Raw genomic sequence first — 26,873 nt, forward strand, 5'->3', positions numbered from 1 at the left:
TCAAACCATATATTGTCAGTTCTAACATGGTTTAAGGGTTAATTTAAAACCCAAATAACATATAGAATCACAATAAATACATTTAGTATGATTTTCTTTCAAAACAGGTTATATTTGAGGTTTTCTCAAAAATATTTTTTTGTAAAAACTCATTTCAGAGCTTTACAAACCCCAAAACATTATGATATCAGTTCCATAATAGTTTAGGGACTAATTTCATAAGGTAAAACCAGTGGCGGAGCCAGAAGTTTTTTGTTGGGTGGGCAGACTTCGGGTGGTGATCATCGACCTCTGTCGGTGGCGCAGTGGCACGAAGCTTCCATGGAGGTGAAGATCATACATCGAGATCGAAAGCCTGTTTCGATAGTTGAGCCACCTCCTTCTCGGTGGTGATCCAGCAGCAAGCCGAAGGTCTTCCAACTGAGGTGCCTCCTCAGCTCTCTCTCGGAGGGGACGGTCCTCGCCACAGCATCGAGGCAGAGCAACTCCCTCGGCTGGCTCCATCTCATGTCCACCATCTCCTGCGTCTGGGTGCCATAGGGTACTCTGTATCGCAGATTCGCAGGGAGGCGTGATCTCCACTCCTGCATGACCCTGCTCTGATCTTCTTTGACAAGCATTCGCAAGGAAAGAATGCAACCTCCAAATCGTGGGGAATGAAGAAGAAGACCCGAGTCGTATCATATTTCGACTCGGTTTCTAATTCTGGGGTGGGCGACCACCCACCCATGCCCACCCCTGGCTCCGCCACTGGGTAAAACATACAAGAACCATCCCTGATCAGATCCAGCATTCTTTTTCCAAATAAAACCCTTTTTATGAGGTTTTCTTTAAAACCGATTTTTGTAAAAACCCTAAAAAGGCTTTATAAAAATTTCCAGACCATATTATATCAATCCCAACATGATTTTGGGTTGATTAATATGTGAATACACATCTGAAATATATCCCAGCATGTATATGCATGCTTAGTGCATACATGATGCAAAAAACCATGTAAATCCTGTTAAAATATGTTGATCCTTAAATGTACATATATATATTTATATATATATATATATATATATAAAGATACGTATACATATATATATATATATGTATACATATCTCTATTTATATATATATAAATATATATATTTTATCTTCCTAAAATACCCTCAAGGGTATTCTTGTAAATTAGCATTTTATGCATATTCCAATTGGAATATGCATTGTAATTTTTGTTTTATTTTTATTTTTTGTTTTTTATATTTTTGGATTTCGTACCACGTTGGGGGCTCTCCAACGTCCCCTTTGGGAGCCCCCAAGGTGGTCCCTTTTCATGCTTATAAATAGGGGATTTCCCCTTTGTATTTCGTATTCTTGAGGGAGCTTATGCTCCATTGTAATGGGGTTTTTACCCCTTCTCCATTATTCTTCAATGATATGCAACTTATGACTTTATGTCATATTTTTCCCTTTTTATGGGTTTTATGTGTTAGCACATTATGTGCTTATGTTGTTTCCCTTTAATGGGTATATTTGCACTCCACGTGCATAAGTATGGGTTCATTATTGAACCCAATGTATTCCAAGTCACTTTCTAACATGGTATCAGAGCCAGGTTACGATGGGGTTGTCCTTTGGTGCAACGGAAAGCGTGTCGCTCAAGAAATGGTGAAGTATTCATTGCTCTTCCTTTTTGCTTTGAAGTTATTCAGTATGTATCCTTTTTCTTAAAATATTATGCATTTGAAAATATGTTTCTTGCATATAGTTTGTTCGTTTAATAGTTATGATAGTTGAATTATGTCTTTTCACATTTTGTATGCTCGTATATTTTAAAATTATCTCCCTCAAATTTGGTGAACTCGTTTGTTGTTCAAATATATAATTTGTGTTTATCGAACTACTCATCGCATATAATAGCAATTTATGTTTTTTTAAAATTACCTTCAATTATGTGAGATTTATAATTCTTACATAACTATCTCATGATTGACCTATAAGTTAATTTTTAAAATTATATATATGATTTCTTGCTAAAGTAATGATCTTTGTTTAAAATTTCTTAACTCTCATATGAACCCTAATTTGATTTGAGTTCCTCTTTTGATTATGAATTTTAGTGCATTTTTTGAAAAATTTGATATAATCCTTATATGAAAATCTCTCACATCTAAAAATCTTTGTTGAATCCTAAAGTAGTTCTTGTTAATGATAACTTATAAGAACTCATAAAAGTTTTTCAATGTTTCTTTTTTGAAAAATTGTTTATGATAAACCATTAGGAAAGATTTTTTTAAAAGGAATTTCTCACACTACATAGAGTGCATAGTTCATCTTTTGCATCCTTTTGGTATAAATGATTTCATTTTTCATCTTTATAAACTTGTTGGTTTGTATTTTTCATAAGGTTTCGAAACCTCTTAATAACATATTTTAAAAATGCCTACATTGGCCATAATATGGTTTTCTTTGTCCTCAATTGCAATTGTTAAAGTTTGAGAATTTCAAGCATTGCTCTTTTTATAAAGTGCATACTTGCTCACTTTTGTGTATTTTTGTGTTTTGTGCACATTTGTTTCTCAAATATTTGCGCTTGTATGCATTCCCTCTTTTTTATGAAATACATGCCTTAGTGCATGTTTGTTTACACATTGGTGTGTATTTGTTCAAGTATTGTATGAGTGCCTTCGTGCACATCTTTTACAAAGCCTTTTGTGCTCACATGTGTATTGTCTCTTCGTAGACATTTTTGCATTATGGAGCCTTTATGCACATTTATTTTTGGGAAAAATATAATGAATTTAGATATTGAGTCCTTTTTAAATCATTGTAAGTGCTTTTAGCAGTTTGAATGTTTCCGCATATCTCATCACAATCAAAGGTTTTTAAAAAAAAAAAATTGTTGTATGGGATTTAATCCCAAATTTATAAATTTTAAAGTGTTTTAAATATTCATTCCTTGAGTATTGTGTTAAAGCCTTCTTTGTGAACCATTACGGTTCTTATGATTTCTTTGATTAAAAGCTTGATTGTCTTGATGAATTCTTTATGTTGTTGTGTTTATTGCTTAATAAGTCCTTTTTGGTATAAATGACTTGTTTGAAGATTAAGCATAATTTGTGTTTATGCAAAATTGTTGTTATAAAGAACATTATTGATTATTGGACCTTTTGATTCATTTTTATTAATCGGTCCTCTTTTCTTTGAAAAATTATTCCTTAAGTGTTTATTGCCTTTTTGTGGCATTTATATTTGTCCATCACATGTTATTTAATGCATCTTTTATTTGGCCTTATTATTGTTATATTAGAGATGTTTGTTGAGGTGAGTTATGGGCACCTCGTGTTATATCATTTTAGTTTGTCCACCTTCCATATTATAGATGGTTGTTGAGGTGAGTTATGGGCACCTTGGGACTCTAAAATGATTTGTTGTATGATCTCTAATTATGAGTGTGTCACTCATTTTTTCTTTTGTGGCCATTGATATTATGGATGCTTCTATGTAAATGTGATTGACATATGGTGTTTTAAAACCTTAAATGTTTTAAGGTATATTAAAAATCAAGGGTTTTGGGATTATTGCCCAACCTTTTCTTGTTTATGAATCTTATGAGTGCATTTGCACATTTATGATTTTGTGTTCTTATGATTTTGCACAAGTATTCTAAGTGTTCTTGGTGTGTGTATGTTCACACATTTGTTCTCAAGAATTTTATTTTATCGATTATAGTATCTTGTTGAAGATATTTTTTACATGCATATTATTGTTATGAGAATTCATTTTAAAAGGAGTATTGTTTTATTCGAGGTTTATTTTCATTACAAGTTTATTGCCTCAAAAGTCTTTTCCTTTTATGCCCATTATCTAAGTGTCATCATATGTAGACAAGAATTTTATTACACCTTCGTGTGTTTTTAGCCCTTTGTTGGCTTTTGCTCTCTTGGTCTAGTAGCTGAATACACTTGTCTTGAGTGTTTTTATATGTAGACAATGCACGTTGATTCACACCATGGTGTATGATTTTTAGCCTATGTTGGCGTTTGTGTCCTTGTTCTAGTCGCTTAAGATGTATGCCCATGATTGGCTTATTTCACTCATTTCAAGTGCTATCATATGTAGACAAGAGATGTATTATGTTTTAGCCAATGGTTGGCTTATTACTCTTGTTCTAGTAGCAGAACATACTTGGTTTTAAGTGTATTTTTTACGTAGACAAGAGATACTTTTTAGTCCATGTTGGCATGTATTCTCTTGTTCTTGTCGTAGATGCACTTATTTCAAGTATTATTATATGTAGACAAGAGGTTCTTTTACACACCTTTGTGTGTGTTTTTGGCCTTTAATGGCTTTATATTCTTGATCTAGTAGCTTATACACTTGATTTATGGGCTTTGGAGGACTAATGAGGAAGATGTTTGTAATGGATAAACTATTGTTGAAATTTGCAAAATTTCATTCATGACTTGTGTTTTTTCAAGCAAATCATATTTTTGATATGCATATCAAGTTGATTTCTTAGCATTTAATCTATATATTAAGTGCTTATGGTTTTTGCCACCCTTATATGCAAAATGTGTATTAAGTATGTCTTTCATAAATGATTTTAAAACCTTGTGAACTCTTGGGTTTATTTTGCCTAAAGTATGCTTGAAGACTTTGTTTCTCTTGTTTGGCACTTCATTACATGTTTGAAGCATGTTCATTAATGAGTTCTTTGAGTATTAATTCATTTCATGATAAGTATATGCATATGCTCTTTATCGCCTTTTTGGGCCCTCATTCAATAATGTTTATGTATATCATGCCTCTTCGTAGGCTTATTGTGGTGTCCCTTAGTGGACCATTTTGTTATTCCCCATTATGGGGTTATATTTGTCCAAAGTTGGACCTTATGAATGCGTTATGCATTCTTGCAATTTATTTCTGCATAATTTGCTTCCGCTCATTTTGTTTTAAACATGATATATGATTTTGAAACTTTGGTGTCATTTTTGCATAATTTGCATCTCTTCTGACCTGTGCTAGTTAGAAATGTTCCATTTGAATAAAAGTACAAAGATTTGTTTTACTTGTTTCTTTGTTGTTGTTTCACAGGATCTTGGAGATAGGACAAAGAGAAGTACCCTGGATAGTTCGGGAAATTTGAAGACAATAAGAGGAAGGCCTTTTCAAGTTCCATTGCATCTTTGCCGGAGCCTCTTGGAGTCTTGCCCTTTGTTCAATCTTTTCGTTTCCCCGCAAAGATTGAGGGGGGGTGTTAAAATATGTTGATCCTTAAATGTACATATATATATTTATATATATATATATATAAAGATACGTATACATATATATATATATGTATACATATCTCTATTTATATATATATAAATATATATATTTTATCTTCCTAAAATACCCTCAAGGGTATTCTTGTAAATTAGCATTTTATGCATATTCCAATTGGAATATGCATTGTAATTTTTGTTTTATTTTTATTTTTTGTTTTTTATATTTTTGGATTTCGTACCACGTTGGGGGCTCTCCAACGTCCCCTTTGGGAGCCCCCAAGGTGGTCCCTTTTCATGCTTATAAATAGGGGATTTCCCCTTTGTATTTCGTATTCTTGAGGGAGCTTATGCTCCATTGTAATGGGGTTTTTACCCCTTCTCCATTATTCTTCAATGATATGCAACTTATGACTTTATGTCATATTTTTCCCTTTTTATGGGTTTTATGTGTTAGCACATTATGTGCTTATGTTGTTTCCCTTTAATGGGTATATTTGCACTCCACGTGCATAAGTATGGGTTCATTATTGAACCCAATGTATTCCAAGTCACTTTCTAACAAATCCTACCTTAGAAAATCAGGTAGATGAACACTACCGAAAAATCGCTAGATGTTGGATGTGTGGCTTGCTTCACCACCACCAAACCTTGCCTCCTCTTACTACAGAATTAATAACTATCACACTAGCTACATACCGCCAAGCTCCTATAATGGATGTATGAACCTAATGAGAATTTGAGATAAGAAAAGGAAAGAGAGAGAGACATTGTCAAATTCATATGATGGGAGGCGTCTCCTCCCTTCTATTTAATGTTTCTAAAAGAATCCTTTTCCATATGGGTTTCCATCATCATCTCAAACTCTATCATTCCGACCCTATAGGTTTCCTAATTAGATATGTTGGACTTCTTATAATTAAGTATTTAATTAATGAAATAAAAAAGAGAGTGCCACTTGGCATCCCCACATGAAATCTTATATGGGGTTTGGTGATAGGGTGACCTTCCGAGATGCTTACAGGCATAAAGACTCAACCAAATTCGACGTTTAAATAGTCAATTTGATAGCCCTCAAAATGTAGATCTTCATGATGGTCTTAGATTTAATCGTGCGTGCGAAAATTAGACAAAAAATTTAGTCAACGCCAAAAAATATTAATTTTCATACTGTAATTTGGCATGAACTTTGGCCGATGATAAAACGCTCAAATCAACACCAAATTGAGCGTGTAGAGAGTCGATTTCGATGCCCTCAAAATGAGGAACGTCAAGATCAACTCCGATTTAATCAATGAGCTACTAATCGACGAAAATGTTTGCTAGAACAGTAGTGACAATGTTCGAAGAGTCCCACACTTGGGCATAGGCAGAGCTGTGTGTGTGTGTGTGGGGGGGGGGGGGGGGGGGGGGCAGGACTGGGTTGTAGCCCAGTCCTGCCTCCCGAAACAGTTAAATTTTTTTTTTTTAAAAGCCCAGCCCTGATTCCATATGAAATAGATTTTTATCCATTTTTGTAGCCCAGTTCTAGCCCAACCCTAACTGCAGCAAATAGTTTGATTTGTCCATATGAAATAAATTTTTATTAATAATTGTAGCCACTTTTTTTATCTAAAAAAAATAAAAAATCGGGGGCGCTGCCCCCGAACCCCCGACTATCAAACCAACTTTTTTTTCCTACACCCCTATTTGCCCCCCCCCCCCCTCATATGAATCCTAGCTACGCCACTACACTTAGGTCTCCACAAGGTCTAAATACCATATTAGACCCAATTAAGTTCTAAATGGGTATTTAAACCTAAATTAAAAAAAATCAATTTAAATACATAGTACAATTTCAAACCACTGTTAAGACCAAATTTTATTTTCATTTATTTAACAATAATCAAAAATTCATAAAAAAAATCTCGAGTATTATAGAAGAAGGTTGTGCTCTCTCTCCCACTTTGTCTCTCCCTCTCTCGATGTCTTCCTCTCTCGGTCTCTCCCTCTCTCACTGACTTCCTTTCTTTGTTTCTCCCTCTCGCTCTCGTTGTCCCTCTCTCATTGTCTGCCTCTCTCTCTCAGGCTTCACACACGCAACACAAACACATGCTTTGTCCTTGTTAGTCGACCAACATTATTGTTTATCAAGTTGAAAAATTAATACTATTTTCACAGCTAACCTTTCTAAAAATTAGCAATGCTATGTCCCTCTGAACTTTTTTTCCCACTTAAGGGATGAACCATGTAACCAACAAACCTTTCTAAAAATTATATTGATGTGGTAATTTTTCTGTTTAAATAATTGTCATGCTATTAATATTTTTCATTTCAAGTTTGCTTTGTTCTATATGTTTTCTTGTGGAAGTTGCTTAAATGTTTCTATTTCATCTCTTCAAGTAACAATCTCAAATTCATTTGATATGCATCTGGATAGATATCATATACTCTTTAATGAAATTTGAAATAGATTAGTTTTCATTTAAATGTTTTCTTGTGACCTATTTTTTATTTCTTAGATACTTGCATAGATCAATACAAGGTTGTAAGTATCGTATCGTTACCCATATCGGTAGGCCCAAAGTAACATTGTATCGTATCGTAAACGTATCATAAATTTTTAATAAAAAAGTTTTCAAAAAATCCAAAACAAATCAAGAAAAATCAGAAAAAATAGCAAAAAATCTAAAAAAAAATCATATCACATGAAACAATAATGAATTGCACAAAAGACAACCATAAAATCACATATGAAACATTTATATCTCTATGAGCCGCATAAGACATTATCAAACATCACCTAATATAGAATCATATACAATATTGCATGCATATCTCACAAGAGCAATGCAAAATATTAAATATCTTGCAATTAAGAACATGCCACAAGACTCATACTTTTATACTACAAAAACAAAATATATTATAGCAATAGTTGCACTCGATTTTCAATGGTTTTCACTTAATCCTTGAGTACCCCATTGTCATGCCAAATCATCTTATGTCATCCAACTTCACGGTAAGTTTGAGGGGAGTTGTAGGGGGCACACCCCCCAAGGCAAAAAAAATTGGAGAGTAACTTTGTAATTTTTCTCATAATAAATATTTTGTTACCTTAACTCATTTTCTTGAGTAGAAAAATGGTGGAAATGCATTTTTTTAACTTAACCCACTTCTTTGGGTGAAAAAATGGTGGAAATGCACTTTTAATGGCCTCTAAACAAATGAAGAAGTCGGGCCTCTAAACAAATGGAGAAGTCGGCCCTCAAAAGGTATTTAAAACCCAAAATGAAAAAAGTAACTTTTGGCCTTTTTAAAATGTGCCAAAGGTGTATCATACGATACACCCGATACAGGTACGATACACACTCATATCGCGATATGAGTGTGTATTGTATCGCAAAACCCAAAAGTAACGACATATCGTACCGTACCGTATCGTATGATACGGTACGATACTTACAACACTAGTTCTTCAATATACATATTAATGTTACTTTTACATGTTAATCTCATATTTGTCGCTAATTATTTGAGATTTTCTATTTCTTATTGGTTGTTGCTTCATCAATAAAGCATTTTTATTTATTTGTGTTTTTAGATATTTTTTTAAAGGATTTTTTAATTTTAAAAAAAAAATTGAGGCTCACGCTTTATGCCTCGCTTCAGTTTTTGGTGGAGCGCTACGCTACGCCTTGACGCTTTTCACGACATTGCACCGAACCAAACCTTTTTGTTTTTTGTGTCAAAATGCAATCAAATAAAATATGATGGATCTGGCTCCAAACGTAGTTGGTAACTTAACCACAATTCAGATATGTCCAGGACCATGTGCTGCTCCTTAGGTGACAAATCACAAGGAAACCCAGGTCAAACTTCAATCAAACCTAGCCTGTTTGCAGTATGAATTTGTAAAGCACACTATCTAATGCACAATCAAGCATAAGAAAAATAAAAGGCAATGACCTGGATAAACAACTGTTTTTTTTGCAGAATAGCAGCACAGACAAACACACAAATCAAAGTCTGTTCAGAAATTAAAGGATGCCTTTACCAAAGCAAGATCTACCATATGGTAATCAGAAAACTCAAATTCCCAATCAGAATAATATAAAGCCTCCTAACAAGGAATCTCAAATGATATCAAGAACGAAAAAAAGCTCCACATACCCATACTGCATATATCCTTCATCCAGCTTATCATCATCAACTAGATTTGCATCCTTCTCCCTTGGTTGCAGATTTTCAATGCATTCCTCAACCAGCTGAGAGCATGGGAAAACAGCTTCCATTTCTCTAATATGACTGGCATCATCCCCTTCAGGCATGTTATAGTCATCATATCCGAGAGAATGGCATAGAGAACCCATTTTGTTGGATTATGAAGTTGATACAGCAAAGCAATCACTACAAATTGAGGCACACCTGCATGCGGGAAGATGTTAGGTAAAGCGCCTGAATGCCCCAAAAGGATCCAGTTAACATGTTCCATCACACCAGGCAAATATCACATGAAATTGCTGCTTTCTGAATACTGCTTCAGCCTAATTCAAGCAGCAAGCATAAAACCCAAGAATGATGACAGCTCCAATCAGCAACAAAACTTCGAACAGGATTCATCATAACATGCAGATTTAAAATAACCCCAAATAATAAATGTGATGGGGCACCAACTCCTGATTCTCCAAATTTTGACTAGCAGTGACCAACATTTCTATTGCAGAATGAGACATTGCAGCATGACCACTTGATTGCTTCAAGAAGTGTGTAAATCAGAAAGCAATTGGCTGAAGCCAACAAAAAAGTGCACCAGCATTGTTCGTCCGGTTTCTGGTAAAAATAAATACATCACAATATTACGCACATGTGAAGAAAAGTCGAGAAGAAAAGGGGATAAAGTTCTGAGAAGAATTACTAACGGGAGCGCCATATTGACCAGCAAGTTGTTGGGGGCGTACCTCCAGTATCAGTTTTGCTTTAATATTTCTGACCTCATAATGATGTATCAGGGATTTGATGGTGGCGACCCACCACAGAGTACTTCATCATTGCAGAAATACTTACCACAGTATGGAATTTATGAAGGCAGGAGTGCTTCTAGTAATTCAGGATGTGTCTTCATAGCGAAAATTTAACCATTTATAACTCTAAGGTTACCATGATGTGCCTCAATCTCCTCCGCTGCTTTTTAGCCTATTCTAGAACAACTTAACTAGAAAATGCCTCTAAAACTGACACATAATGAAGGGAGCAAGGTGTGGATAAATTGGCAGGTAGATGATGATAAACAAACATAGCAGAACACAGATCTTCTAAAAAGCCTACCAAATGTGGAGGATCAGCAGTCTCATGAAGTGACCAAGGGAGTGACCCAAAAGCTAAGTAATTCAGGACAGAAAATGTTTGCAACCATGCAAACAGCTGAGGATGTTTGTCTCAACAAATTGAATATCTTCATAATCCAGATCTCAAAGGGTTTACACAAAAGCATCAAACAAGTGTGGCTTTCAGGTTTCATATCCTCCAAGATTCTAACAAATTTGTAAGTACTATTAGAATTTAACAATCAATAATCTGTATGCTTTAAACTATGCTTTTGCCCATAACTTAAAATGGCTAAGTTAAATTATTTGATAGATGCATTGCTCTATAAGCTCAAAACACCTTATAAAACCCTCAGTATCACAGCCATCATTCTTAAGCACTGTATTGGGCATGCAGTCTACAAATGCATTAAGCCTCACTCTTAATGTGAAACAATGAAACAGAAGCTAGTGTTCAAGGCTACAGCCCATACTTGATCTCATGGAGTAGTTTAGGAGAACTTGACAGAAACTCCCATCAAGAAAAAAGAAACACAAAACCTACCAACTAGAAATTTGTCTTATATGGATTATTTATTATAAGTACTACTTCAGTTCAACTTACAAAGTTAACCATTAGGAAAGATGACACAAACAATGTATGTAACATTCTTACATTACGCCCAACATCAATAGTCATAGGCCAAGGATTATAAAAATACTATGTAGACCAATATCTACATAATTATACAAGCTGGATAAATGTATGAAGTATGAACTATGAAACCAGCCACCCAAAGTTGTGTGAATAAAACTATTTAACATAATTATAAACCATAACACTACTTCATAAAGTATTGGAGCTAGTAATTGAAGCCACCTTTGATGACCAAGCTCATGAATACTAAAACTAATTGAGTCAGTGCTCACTGTTGTTCTTAACCATAGTCACAAATACCGGTCTTGGCTATATCTCGGCAAGGCAATTTCTCGCGATAATATAGGTTTAGTTGATAAATCTCAGGAAAAACATGGTGCTTAAAAAAATTTAAAATATAAAAACAGTATAAATAAGAAAATAACGTGTTTAGGTAATAAAACACACATCTAATAAAAGAAATAAGTAGAAAATATAAAAGAAAGAAGAACAACATAGTTAAGATATAGGAAATAAATAACAAATGAGTAAAAGGTAACTCATAATATCGTGATGTTATCGCGATAATATCGTAACATATATAAATTTCTGATATTTTCAAAATATCATGAAATTTTGCCTTTAATATCATTTTATGAATTTAGAGCTATATTATTGCTATATTTTCAAAATATCACCTATGCGACTATGGTCTTAACAACCTTGAATTTGACATTAGTCCCATGCTTCCAAGAAGCATGTATAGCCAATGAATCTCAAAAGAGTGTGAATTATATATATATAACAAATAACATCACACAAATTGTTTAGCACTCTCAAAAAAATAAATAGGAAAGGAATACCACAACAAGAATCCATAGCTCCCTATACATAATACATGAATAATTCAAATGTAGAAGCTCAACAAAAGCAAATAGAAAAACTACTAAGTAGGATGCAGTCAAATCATATCCTTACCTCTAGTAGGAAGCAACAAAAAAAGAACCTTGTATAAATAATACAAACATAAATTAAAATCATTTCCACGATGCTCCTCAGTCAAGACAAAATATCTTGGTCCAATTCAACAAAACATTACTCAAACAGTGGCCCTAAAAGTAAATGAGTTTCTGCTCTCTGATATTATTTGCTAAGATAGATGTAATGTTTGTATAGTTTGAATATATCTAAGTATACCAACGTGTAGTTAGGTATTTCTCTTGTATTTCCATTTCTCATTATTGCCTTTACACAAGCATTCAAAGTATACCAAAGTATATTTTTTGTGTATTTAGCTGTTAGGTATATTCTATGTGTATCTTTTAGGGTTTAGGTTAAGTATACTTAATGTATACTTTAGGTTAGATTAGGTTTTTTTGTTTATTTTTTGGTCATTATTAAAATGACTAAATATTTTATTTTTGTATTTTTTATTTTCTATCTTTTGGTCATTTTTTGAATGACCACCTAGTTGTTGGGATTTGCCACTTCATGACAATTGTCCACCTTTAAATCCTAAAAGGAAGATGTTAAAACTGACACGCATAGGTCAACGTTTAAAAAATAAAGGTAACTGTTCCAAGGACATAGATATAATCATGACCAAACCATAAAACTTTTTTCTGCTGAATGCCCAAATATCTTATTCTGAGGTGATAAATCATACATATTATTACCATTTTCTGCTAAATTCTCATCAAGCCGTGTAAGACTTGAATCGCATAGTTCCAGAAAAGTCCAAATACATGACTTTATACAACATTAAATTTCTGTAAACAATTCAAGAGAAATGGTTAAACCTGATGGTTTCCTCTTTATTTGAAGAGAGAGAGAGAGAGAGCTTATAGATTCTTTCTCTAAACATAGTGTGCAGAAAAAGAAAACAAAAAGAATATTTTCACCAACACAAAAAACAAAAAAGAGCACTGCCATATCTTACAATATGTAATTTCTAGAAAAAAAAAGTGTAAAAAAGGAAAAACTTGGAGTTTTTCTATAATTTTCCCATGAAACGACATCTGTAGATTCTTATGTACTTCTAAAACAATGTTATTTAAATACCCTAAAGTTAAGTTTCCAAAAGCCTCTGAATCTCTAAAGAAACAATTCACTTTTTCACAAAAAATCCGCCTGTGTTAGTTTTACCTTCTGAAATTGCCTATTTACCCTTAAGTGTGACCTCCGTGTGTGTATGTGAGCGCACGAAAGCAAGAGGTGGGTAGTATAATATGGCTATCCCATCCTCAAGCAAATGCCTTTTACAACTTCATGTACAAACTTCTCAGAAAACCCACGAAACCACCATCTTCATTCCTCATAAACCACCGTCTAGGTCAATTAAAGTAACTCATGTGATCATCTGACAAAATTCTTAAAAAAGTGGCATTTATCTAATATTTGAAAGCTGAGGCAAAACGTAAATGGCATATATCATAGGCACCTATATGTAAATTAGCCTAAAGTTAATTTTCCAAAAGCCTGCCACTTATTTAACAAAAGGTGCGATTAATAAATAGCTAAACAGCGTGCAAGCAAGCTCAGGCGCATGTTGACAGAATAATAATGATAAAAACAATCTCTTGAAACTAGTTGTCCTCAACTCAGAGATTTACCTTGCAGGGAGGCGGCCCATTAAGTGACCCCATTCTCGGTGAGGGTTTTCCTTCAGCATCGAAAAAAAAAAGAAAAAAACTTTATACTCTTGAAACCTTTTAAAGATTTTTAAATACGATGTATGAAAACTCAATATCTTAGAAGCTTTAGGTTGCTGCGAAAACTAAAATTTCAAACAACAACAACAACTACGCCTTCATCCCAAAACAATTGGGGTCGGCCATATGAACCAAAAAAGAAAAGCATTCTGGGTCTTCCACATGAATCCTTCTCCTCCAATCATTTCTATCCAATGTCATGTCCTCGATGAGGTTCAAAGCATTCATATTATTTCCTATCATCTCCATCCATGTCTTCCTAGGCCTACCCCGACCTCTTTTAACTAATATATTTTCTCATTTCTCCATCCTTCTAACTGGAGCATCATTAGGCCTTCGCCGAATATGTCCAAACCACCATAAACGATTCTCTCTCATCTTATTTTCAATGGGTGCAACGCCTACCTTCTTCCGTATCTCCTTGTTCTGAATCTTATCTTTTATTGTATTTCCACACATCCATCTAAGCATATGCATCTCAGCTACACTCATTTTTTGAATATGATGTCTCTTGGCAGCCCAACATTCCGTACCATATAGTAAAGCGGGCCTAATAGTCGTCCTATAAAACTTTCCCTTCAACCGCAATGGCATTCTACGATCGCACAACACTCCAGTTGCACTTTTCCATTTCATCCACCCAACCTTTATCCTATGATTTACATCTCCATCAATTTCTCCATACTTTTGAATGATAGATCCCGAATATTTGAAACAATCATCAATCGGTATTTCTTGCTCACCAAGCTTCACTACACTCCCATCACTACTTCGTTGCTTACTAAACCGACATTCCATATATTCTGTCTTACTCTTACTCAACTTAAAACCTCTTGCTTTCAATGTCTGTCTCCATAATTCTAACTTAGCATTAACTCCAGCTCTAGACTCATCAATCAAAACAATATCATCAGCAAACAACATACACAACGGCACATTTTCTTGAATTGATCTCGTAAGCTCATCCATCACTATAGCAAATAGGAAAGGGCTTAAAGCAGATCCTTGATGTAACCCAACCGTTATAGGAAAATTGGTTGTCACCCCTTCACAAGTGCGGACACTGGTTACTACTCCTTCATACATATCTTTAATTATACTAATGTACTTGAGAGAAACACCTTTCTTCATCATTGTCCACCAGAGAACGTCCCTAGGTACTCTATTGTATGCCTTCTCCAAATCAATAAAAACCATATGCAAATCTTTGTTCCTTTCTCTTTTTCTCTCAATAAGTTGTCTAAGAAGATGTATAGCTTTCATAGTTGATCTTTCAGGCATAAAACCAAATTGATTCTCCGATATCATGATAACCTTCCTCAACCTAGACTCAATCACTCTCTCCCAAAGTTTCATAGTATGACTCATGAGTTTTATACCACGATAGTTTGTGCAATCTTGTATATCACCCTTATTCTTATATAGAGGCACCAAAGTACGCTTCCTCCACTCATTAGGCATCTTATTTGTCCGCCAAATCTTGTTAAAAAGATTTGTCAACCATTATAAACCTTTCTCTCCCAAGCATTTTCAAGCCTCGATAGGTATACCATCTGGGCCAACTGCCCTTCTTGATTTCATTTTCTTCAAAGCCTCTGCAATTTCTTTCTTTTGAATCTTGCACATGAAGTCATGATTCATCTCATAAAAAAGAATGGAAAAGTCTCCAAGATCCTGAGCATGACTTCCATTAAATAGTTTATCAAAATAATCTTTCCATCTCTCCTTAATCTCCTCTTTTTTGACTAAAACCCTTTGCGGTTCATCTTTGATACATCTAACCATACCCAGATCCCTCGATTTCCTATCTCTCATCTTTGCAAGCCTATAAATATCCTTCTCGCCCTCTTTGGTATTCAACTTGTCATAAACCTCCTTATATACCTTATCCCTCGCATTTCGAACTACTTTTTTAGCTTCCTTCTTTGCTATCATATACTTCTCCAAATTCTCATTATCACGACTCTTACTTAGATTTCTATAACACTTTCTTTTAACCTTAATAGCTAATTTGACATCCTCGTTTCACCATGATGTATCCTTACCTAGCGGTGCACCGCCTTTAGACTCACCCAATACCTCCTTAGCCACCTTTCTCATGCCACCCGCTATCTTATTCTACATTGATTCTGAATCCTCCTCGAGACACCAATCAGCTTCCTTAACTACCTGCTTTACAAACATTCCTTGTTTAGCTCCTTTCAGTGCCCACCACTTAATTCTAGGATTTATTTTATGTCTATCCCTTTTGCGGCATTGTCTAATTCTAAGATCTGAAATTAAGACTCTATGTTGTGTAGCTACACTTTCTCCCGATATAACCTTACAATCGATGCAACAACCCCTATCTCTTTTTCTAAGTAGGAAAAAATCTATCTGACTCATATTAACCCCACTTTTAAATGTTACTAGGTGAGACTCCCTCTTCCTAAACCAAGTGTTTGCTAAGATCATATCATAGGACAAACCAAAATCTAAAATCCTTTCTCCACTTTCGTTTCTTTCTCCTATACCATATCCTCCATGGATACTCTCAAATTCATCCCTACTAATGCTTACATGTCCATTAAGATCACCGCTGATGAAAAGCTTTTCTCCATAAGATATCCCTTGTACTACTCCATCTAAATCTTCCCAAAATTGATGCTTAGTGGAATCATCTAAACCTACTTGAGGTGCATAAACACTAATAATATTTGTACCTAATACTAATTTAATAAGTAAAATCCTATCACCCTTCCTACGGACCTCAACTACATTATCTATAAACTCACGACTCATAACAATCTCTACTCCATTCTTATTCCTATTTATTCCTGTATACCAAATCTTATATCCCAAAGGTTCTATCACTTTTGCTTTCTCACCTACCCATTTGGTCTCTTGTAGACATAAAATATCAATCTTTCTCCTACACATAACATCTACCAACTTACCAATTAAAGACCTTATGTTCCAAGTGGCTAACCTAATTTTATTGTCTTGGACTAACTTCTTTACCCCCACCCGTCCAACAAAGTGAGGGAACCCTTGCCTATTTGACACCACACCTGGGCACCGGTGTGACACGTCGCTTCTAGGCGACGACCTAGCAACTCTTGCCCATTTATCACTGCCTCTAGGCCTATAGAGTACAGCGCATCGCTCAATAGGGAACGCCCCAACGAAATTCTCATATTGGTTCATATTCATAGGGTATGACTAAGTTTCTATGCTGGCTGTCACTGGCCTACCGCAACCCTCCTCCTTTATCCGGGCTTTGGACCGGCAGTGTATAACTAAAATTTCAAAGATGTCAGAAATAAATAGCCAAAGATAAGGCTCATTTGAATATTCTTGTTCTTCCGATTCCAAGACATCGTCTGAAGAAAAGGAAAAAAAAATCCCCCAAATCAACCAGATCGCCAAAAAAAATGCTTCCAAATCTCCTAAAAACATAATCTTGTGAAGGAAAAAACATGAACATCCAAACAGATCCCCAACACATAGCCATCTTAGATAACTAAAGCCCTTCAATTTCTTCCCAAAACCATAAATCGGTCAAAAGCACTCAAAAAAGTCCTAATAAATTAAACAACATCCTTAAAATACGAAAAGGACCTCTCCCTCTATCTCTCATCTAGGCAAACCGCAAACCCTAAAAACACACGAATTGCCATTCCTCACTGCAAACAGAATGGGTTCTTCTACAAAATCACGATCAGCGAAAAAATGCTAAGCGCAGAAGCCGAATTTATGAGGCGCGACCTTCATTTTCAACAAAATCTCCAATTTATGCCCAATAACCCCAATTCATCCGAACAAAAACCCTTAAATCTCGAATCCGCTAAAACTTTCTCTGTTTCCACACAGAAACACTTCCAGATCTTCCAAAAATAATCAAGGAAAGAAGAACAAAACAAGAATTCCACAAAATCAAGACGATCAAGCCAAAAGATTACCTACAAAATGGAGAATCGATAAGGAAAAACGAAGACCTACAGAGATCGAAATAACAAGAAAGTTTACAGACGCAAATTGAAGAAAACTTCTGCACGAAACGAACTTCGTCACGGGAGTGTCGGAAGCCCGAGGTTAGCGAGATCGGGTCTTTGTGGTTTCAAGAAACAAGTGATCGGGAAATCCAGAAAATTATCGCGATCTCCGTCGCCTTTCTGCGCCCGCTTCTTAGTCTCGACTCGATGAAGAGAAGACGTTGTGTGGAAATATTTATACGGCGTGGTTTGCTCCGTGGGCGACTGTCCAGAGAGTTCGGGCTTTTCTCTCGTTGCGAGTTCCTGAAGTCCCCCGGCAGTCGGATTCTGGCGGCAGTTTGTTGTGGCTTTGTCCTGTTTAGGATTCGGATCCGTAGATCCGGACCCAGGATCGTTAGATGAGAGTAATGGTATCCGACCCTACATGGACCAGTGCCTTATGCAGCCTGAGCCCAAAAAGAGTCCAGTCTGACGCGGTCCAATTAGTAAATGTGTCTAGGTAGGGCATAAGTACGCATGTCAATGAATCGGATTTTATCTGCTATCCGACTGAATGCTTCGTTTAGTCGGATTTGGTAATAATTGGATGTAGATATGGTTTTTTGTTACCGAATCCGAAGGCGGGTACGCAGATTTGATGGATATCTAAATTCCATTACACGTAAAAAAAAGTGAGTGGACTTGGAATGAGTTTTTCACCATCCAAGTTCGAATATGAATCCAAATCCGTTTAGACAACATCCACTGGTTACATCTGATAGCCATATCCGATCTGAATCCCAACTGTTTACATCCCTAAAAAACAAGACGTCTAACAGAGACTGGCCTGCTCATGATGTTTGAGGGCGTACATCGGACGCGCGTTCATACAAAATAACAGATTTATTAGTGGCGGCCTTGACTGCCAGTAAAGCTGTTATTTTCCCCTAAACATTTAGCACTGGTCAAAGAAGACCACCTAAAATGTCTTTTTCACAATACAATCGGACTTGCTGAGCACAAGATTGGGCGTCCACTATTATGCTTATATATATATATATATATATATATATATATATATATATATATATATATATATATATATATATATATATATATATATATATATATATATATATATATATATATATAGTTGTGTAATCCTTAGGTGCGCAGTTACAGTGGAATCATGCTGGCCGTCCATCGTGCGTGCTGGACGGAAACGGTGCAAAAAATGCATTTTTGCCTGTTTTAGCATGCATAGCACAACTATAGAAAAAACAAAAAGTGTTCATCACACGTGCAATGAACGCTCAACAAAACTCTACTGGTAGTATGCAAGTATGCATTGCGCAGTTACCTCTCTCTCTCTCTCTCTCTCTCTCTCTCTCTCTCTCTCTCTCTAGAGGAGAGCGAGAGTAATGGGTAAGTGCAAAATGATAGGTGCTAAATGAAACGTGTTAAGTGAGTTTTTTAGGTTTTTTAATTTTAGTTTTAAATTCTGATCATACAAATGTGATCTATGTACTTGATTTTATAGGGATCAGCTCTTGAAGTGTTCGATTCTGACACATGGGTGAGTTTTTAAAATTCAGCGGTTCAAAATCTTTATAAATTTTCGATGCTCCAAATATCATTTTTTTCATCGAAAACACAGGATTCAGGTGTGGATTCCTTGTAAATCTACCATAGCCAACATATTTATGGGGTAAAAAAACCGAAAGAATAAAAAAACCCACTTAGCATGTTTCAATTAGCATATTTCATTTAGCAAGAACCCATTATATATATAATGCATCTATGCTAAATGGTCTTTTGGGCTTTTTTGTTTTATTTTTAAGTTCTCACACTATATATGTGATCTATGTACCTTATTTTATAGATATCGGCATTTGATGCATTCGATTTCTCTAAAACTAGATATTTCTTTTTGGTAATTAAAATAAATAAATGATGAACTTTATGTGCATTTATGACATGAATGCATTTTTTTATTTTTTTTTGTTTTCTTGATTTTGAATTATTATGAAATTAAGTCTGAAGAACATTGCAAGAATAATTGAAAATTTTTAAATACGTGGACTAAACAAGAAAATTAATTATTTGTATATTTTTAGATTATGAATATTGAATTTGGATCTAATTAGGAATGGATTGAATTGTATATAACTCATGATATTTGGATCTAATCTCGTTGGATTGAACCAATAGTGTCGGACGCTCTGATCGTCATTATTGTTTCGACAAAAATTTTGATCGATCAATGGCTCACCTATTAAATCGGATTAAACCTTCACATTTTTAATTTTGAGGACATCGAAATCGACTATCTACATGCTCAAATTGGTGTTGATTTGAGTATTTTATCATCGACCGTTATATGTTGAAAATTAATATTTTTCGACATCGACTAAACTTTCTTGTCTATTCGTGTGTGTACGATTAAATCTAAGACCACCACAACAATCTAGGTTTCGAGAGCTATCAAATCAACTATTTAAACAATAAATTTTGTTGAGTCTTTGGATCTGTAAGCCTCCCAAAATGTTATCATGTCATTGAAGCCCAAACCAGGGTAAGAAGTTCTCATTTTTCTTTTCTATCTTAATTAATTTTGAAATTTAATGAATTAGGATCCATAATTTTATTTTCTTATTTTATTAAAAGAAAAAAAAATAAATATTAACCTCTTATATTAGAGATGGGCTCTTACTTAAGTCCATCTATAAATAAAGGCCCTCATGAGGAAGATTAACAAGGTTAGTTTTCCCTTTTTCTCTCATTCTCATTAGAATCTTTTACCTTCTTCTTTTTCATCTTCTTCTTCTTCTTCTTGAAACTTTTTCAGCAGCTATTAAACCTACACATACTTCTATGTTTATGATAGGGTAGAGATCGGACAACCCGATTTTCTCGTTGTATTAGAGATCAATCGATTTTTCATGTAAGATTTACGTAGTAGATACTTTTTACGTACATTAGGCATGCATATCTGAGTTATTTTTCTCTCCAACAGCATATTTACATGTCTTGATCTATTATACATATTTTCTTTTTGAAGAAATCGTTATTTAGATTCGAAGAAGATGAATCGTGAATTTTTCATAAAAATAATTTTGAGAAACATGCCTAAATAGGGTTTCTTCGTTTGTTCGTATTAGATTCACTCATAACTTGATTATTGATGGTGTTATTCATGAGTTAATCCATATTGAATCTGATCAAATATAAATAATAAGTTTTTTTGTGTCAAGAAGAGTTTTTACAAAAATATTTTTTGAGAAACCTAAATCTGTAATAACTAATATGTTATTCCCGACCAGTTTCGGAAATAAATCAATATCTCTTTGCATATCAGTCCAAAAAATCTAAATAAAATCACTAAGATTATCTACGCGCCTTGATCTTGAATTTAGAATCTTGCTTTACCTGTTTTGAATTCGTATTGAGGAAGAAACATCCATTTTAACAGAACCGTGGTTTCTGGCTCTGGATGCAGGATTGTTTCGACCCATCTCTGATAAAAGATATAAATGGCCAGGATAAACGACTCTGAATAATTTATAAAAAAATGGGTAAAGACTAACATATAATTACAGACCGTGTAAGAGTTTGGTCAAAAATATTTTATATAAATTTCAAGAAATACATTAATCTGATGAAAATCTTGTAGTTTACAGATTCTGGATCAAGACTCTATCAGAACAGGGTTCTGTAAAAGATTTTAATTATTTTTGTATTTATTATTTTTAAGATCGGCTTGTTGGGTTGTGTTCTTGACAGATACAGGCAGCCACGGTAAAAATATCATGATTTTATATTTGATCTGTTATTCATGATCATTTTTATAAAAATGGATCATCAGAGATCCAAATTTCCCCTTACGACTTGTGCTTGTGATTAATTTGTAACTTGTTTGAATCTTATGATTTTAATATTTTTTTGATATATATTACATAATATCAGTGTTTATAGACCTTATCAAATTGTAAACAAAGGGCTAAACGTTTAGAAATATCTGGATAGTAATTTATGCAAGTTGCAATTCAAAGATATGACAAAATTTTGATTATCTTATAAATCGACTATTTTGATGGTTTCCAAAAGAGAGTACCTTTATTTATATGATCTTGTTCATCATGTTTAGCTTGTTTAATATTTAGATTTATGATTGACTCAACGTAGATTTAACGAGTTATGATTGAGAGAATCAAAACTCCAATTTCTCAAAAATCGATTTAGGAATTTGAGCTTTTTCTTAGATTTTGATTCTTTCAAATGCGTATATTGTTGAGATGTGATGTTTTTAAGCTTTGTGCAGCATGAACTGAATTAAGTTATTTGTATTCATCTTTTTTAAGCATGTTTACAACTGAACGTAATTAGAAATGTGTAAGTCTTTCTAATTTGGGTTTATGGGGGCATGGATCTGGGAAAAAAACTTATGTGTTTTTTGTTACGGACCAGTTACAGTGAGTTCTTTAAATTATATGCTATCATGGATATTTTAATCAGGCCTGATATGATTTGAGAACTGAAAAATCAAGATATTAATTGAAGCAATATCGATTTGCTCGGTGAGGGTTTATGGGAGCTCTTATCGAGAAAGTAGGGTATGACTTTAATTATGTTTTAATGTTTTCTTTAAACTTTTCATAAATTCGATTTTTTAATCACATTAGATCTAATACAAATGTTTATTATAGACATAATGGTGAGATTGATGGTTGTGCTTATAGTGTAGGGATGCCTTATTTCTAAGGAAAAATGCTCCTACACATATTGTGATTGAGATGGGTGAATTTATTTAATTATGGCAGTTTAATTATGTCATTTTATGATAAACAGATTATGATCATGTCTGTAAGTGCAAAGCATGTGAAAAATGAATATGAGCATGTTGATTTTATTACATATTGGCCATATGTGTGGATGCAGAATGATATATATCTGTGATATTATTGCATGTTTGTTCCTAAATAATTGAAATGTTGTGATATTGCTTGAATAAATTGCTAAACAGCATGTTGACATGACTACTTATTATGAGAATGCATGCTATGCTTTGAGTAGTATTTAAAAATGCATGCAGAATTTATAGAAATCTCACAGGGTTGTATGAGAACTTTGTGTGCTTGATGAATTAAGAAATTTATGGTTCCAAAAGAGAGAACAGAGAGATGACAATGCACTAGCTTCAATGGTAGTTGCATTTACCTATGGCCTGATTAATAAAAGATAACCCTGAGTAGAATTTCGGGTATGCTTTTACCGAGGTAAGTTAAACCGGAATGGTTCTTGGGTATACCTTAGAGAGGGTAGGTGGTATGAAACTCTCTGAGCCTTCCTTTCTTATTATACTGCGAGGGGCAATGCCTCGACGGTCCTCCAACCTAGGGAATTTAGAGGGACCAGGACTGTTACTTTTATCCTAGGTGGGCATGTCCTTGGAACTTCTGCAGAAGTGAGTGATCATGATCATCATGGTAGCCTAAGGTCGTGGCCCCCGGGTAGATTCTCTCGGAGCACGCCACTTCCTCTCAATGTTTGACTCCACTTCGAGGGAAGTATGTGACTCAGTATTCTACTTGGAAAAATTAAAATGCATAGCATAATAAACACCCTGATGTAGTCTAGGTTGTGTTCATGTTGATCTTACGCATACCCAATAGACATAAATAATCAAGTGAAACATAATATACTAGTTCACTTTACTTTACTGTATTTTATTTCTATTCCTGAAATTTTGTATTCAACATAAACACACCATTATTGCCTTTAATAAAAATAAAAATTAAGTAAAAATCTAACACACAAGCGCGTATCAACCTATTACAATGTTGCGACATAAAGTAAATTAAATGCAACCCTGAATGTGACCTAAGGCCTTATTAACTAAAAATTAAAAATAAAGAAAATAAAAAATGGAGAAGCCGCCTCAATTAACAGATGTCTTGTCTAGTCAAATCCTGCCGAGTCAGGATTTGAGACTCATTATTAGCCACATAGTGGGTGGTTGTGTTACTTACTGAGACTTGTGCTTTGTCTCACCCCCTATTTTTTTTTTTTTTTAGGAAACCACGAGTAGGCGGGCTTGAAGGCGACATATGCGCATAACTATAGTATCTTTGGAGTTTGATCATGGACCCCCTTCCCTTCCTGGGAATGCTTTGTATGTTGAGATTTTATCAGAAATATAATTGAATGTAATTTTGTAAAACTCAGTGTTAGTTCACCCCCTGGATTTTGTAATCAATGATGAATACATGAAATTAATGAATTTTTTTATAAAGCCGCAGTCAGCACAGGCGGTGACATATAAGTTCATGGACCTTAATCCTCCTTTCGCTAGGATGTCGGATCCCGAACGTGTAGAGTTTTGGATTCAGTAAATCGAATGAGTCTTCGAGATCCTGAATGTACCAGAGAAGAAAAAAAACTTTTTGGTTTGTACCTATTGGTTGATAATGCAACGAAGTGGTGGAAGACCATAAGAGAGATCAGATTTGACAGAGTTGTAGTCATCCCGTGAGAAGAGTTCAACGTGATTGTCCTAAAGACTTATTTCCTTGACTTTGCTAGGGATAAGAAGGCTCAAGAATTTTTTAAGCTGAAATAGGGTAGATTGAAATTTAGACATTTGGGGTGATATTGCCCCAATACTTTTTTGACGGATAAGGCACAAGCACTGAAGTTTGCACGAGGCCTTTGTGATGGATTGCGTAGTAAGGTTTTGGTTGGGCGCCCACGGACACTGCTAGAGGCGATAGTGGCAGTCAACATCATTGACGAAGATTGGAGATCTTCAAAGAAGAATACGAGCAAGGTAGAGTGTAAAACTCGACATTTTTCCTTAATAATTAAAATAAATAAATGATGAATTATTGATGCATTTATGGCTATAATCGTGAATTCTTGATTTTCTTGATTTTCTTGATTTTCTTGATTTTCTTAATTTTCTTAATTTCGATTAATTATGAACCTTTGTCTCAAGTTATAAAGACTATTTCAAGAATAATTAAAAAGGATCAAATGTGTAGACTAAATAAGAAAGTAAATGATTTTAGAATATGAATTTTGGATTTGGATCTAGTCTCATTGGGTTGGATCCATAGCGTAGGACACTTCGAACAACATCATTAATGTTTCAATAGAAATTTCGGCCAATCAGTGACTCATTTATTAAATCGGAGTTGACCTTGCCGTTTCTCATTTTGAGGGCATCGAAATTGACTATTTACATGCCCAAATTGGTGTTGATTTGAGCATTTTATCATCAACTAAAATCCATGCCTAATTATAAGTCAAAAATTATTTTTTTCGATATCCACTAAATTTTTTTGTCACTCCGTGTCTGTACGATTAAATCTAAGACCACCACGACGATCTACGTTTTGAAGACTATTAAATCAACTATTCAAACATCCAATTCTGATGAGTCTTTGGGTCTGTAAGCCTCTCCAAAGATTCCTATATCACTAGAGCCCAAGCCAAGGTAAAAAGTCTCTACTTTTCTTTTTTTAGCTTAAATAATTTTGAAATTTAAAGAATTAGGTTCCATAATTTATTTATTTAATTTTATTAATAAAAAAATTAAATAAATATTAACTTTTTATATTAGAGATGAAACTCTTGTCTAAGCTCATCTATAAATAGAGGCTCTCATGAGAAGGATTAACAAGAATAGTTTTATTTATTTATTTCGCTTCTTTTTTCCCTTTTGTTTTGGGTTTTCTCTCTCCTCCAAAATGTGTAGGAACTTTAGAAAACCCTTGTGTAGTTGTTAAACCTACACTTAGTCGTTGAGTGGTGCTGGAATAGGAGTCAGATCATCCATTTCTTCGTTCTAACCATGAAAATTGATCGTAGACAGGTAAGATTTACATAGTCGATGTTTTTACACCCTTGGAGCATATATAGTTGAAGTATTTTGATTTCCAACAACTTTTAATATGTTCTTGATCTGTTCAACATGTTTTCTTGGTGGAAGAAATCGTTTCTTGAATCGAAAAATACAAATATTGCATTTTTTCCAAAAACGATTTTAAGAAACATGCAAAATTAGGGTTTTGTTATTATTTCGCATTAGATCTAAATTATAATATTATTCTTTATGGTGTTATTCATGTATTAACCTGTATTAAGTTAGATTAAATAAAAAATAATCAGATTCTTAAGGTTTTATAATTTAAAAAAAGGTTTTTACAAAATCATTTTCTGAGAAACCTAAAGCTATGATGTCCGGTAATTTTTTTCCGACCAGTTTCAAAAAACATTTGTTAACTTTATGAATATTAGTCTAAAAAATCTAAAAAAAATCACTACGATCATCTACACATCTTGATCTTGAATTTAAAATCTTGTTTCGCTCATTTTGGATCTGTATTGATGCAAATAGTCTTGTTTTAACAGAGCCCCAATTTTTTGCTATTTATAGGATGATTTCAACTCATCTTTGATAAAACATTATAAACGCCTATGAAAAATGATTCCAAATATTTTATAAAAAATTTAGATGAATCTTAATACCTAATATCAGATTGTGTAAAAATGGTTTTGTCAAAAACATTTTGAAAAAAAAATCAAGAAATACCTTAATCTGATTAAAATACTGAGATTACGGATTCTGGACCGAAACTCTGTCAGAACAGGGTTTCGAAAAAAAAATTAATTATTTATGTATTTATTTGTTTTGTGAACGGTTTGTTGGGTTGGGTTCTTGAGAGGTATATGAAATCACCACAAAAATACCATGAATTTATATGAAATTAGTTATTCTTGACAAAATTTATAAAAATGAGTCAACAGATATCTAAAATTTTCTTGAAAATCTATGCTTGTAGCAAGTTAGGAATTTAGAGGTTTAATATGTTTATGACTTGTATTGCATATTGTTATTGTTTATTAATCATATTGCATAAAAAATAATGTATATTACATGTGAGAAGATCTGAACAAACGTTTATATAAATTGTATGTGTAGGATATGACTCGATTCACATTGTCTTGCAAATAAATTATCTTAATTG

The 26,873-nt window shown here is 34.1% G+C and overlaps 1 protein-coding gene across 2 annotated transcripts in view; it reads right to left on the bottom strand.

The window, feature by feature from the left end:
- The window catches only part of LOC149830024 (putative E3 ubiquitin-protein ligase RZFP34), a 41,290-nt gene extending 23,354 nt beyond the window's left edge, over nt 1–17,936 (bottom strand). The window contains exons 1-3 of one of the 2 annotated variants that reach the window (XM_090016262.1): nt 17,833–17,936; nt 13,793–13,842; nt 9,411–9,665 (exon numbers count right to left, since the gene is read on the bottom strand). In XM_090016262.1, coding sequence (XP_089872388.1) covers nt 9,411–9,610 — 200 coding nt within the window. In that variant the 5' untranslated portion in view covers nt 9,611–9,665; nt 13,793–13,842; nt 17,833–17,936. Of the gene's footprint in view, nt 1–9,410; nt 9,666–13,792; nt 13,843–17,832 lie in introns of those variants that run through there. The other variant, XM_090016263.1, reaches the window with a different exon arrangement.
- Between the last annotated feature and the right edge of the window lie 8,937 nt (nt 17,937–26,873).

Source organism: Nuphar pumila, chromosome 8 (assembly GCF_984573655.1).
Source record: "Nuphar pumila chromosome 8, dmNupPumi1.hap1.1, whole genome shotgun sequence".
NCBI lineage: Eukaryota > Viridiplantae > Streptophyta > Magnoliopsida > Nymphaeales > Nymphaeaceae > Nuphar > Nuphar pumila.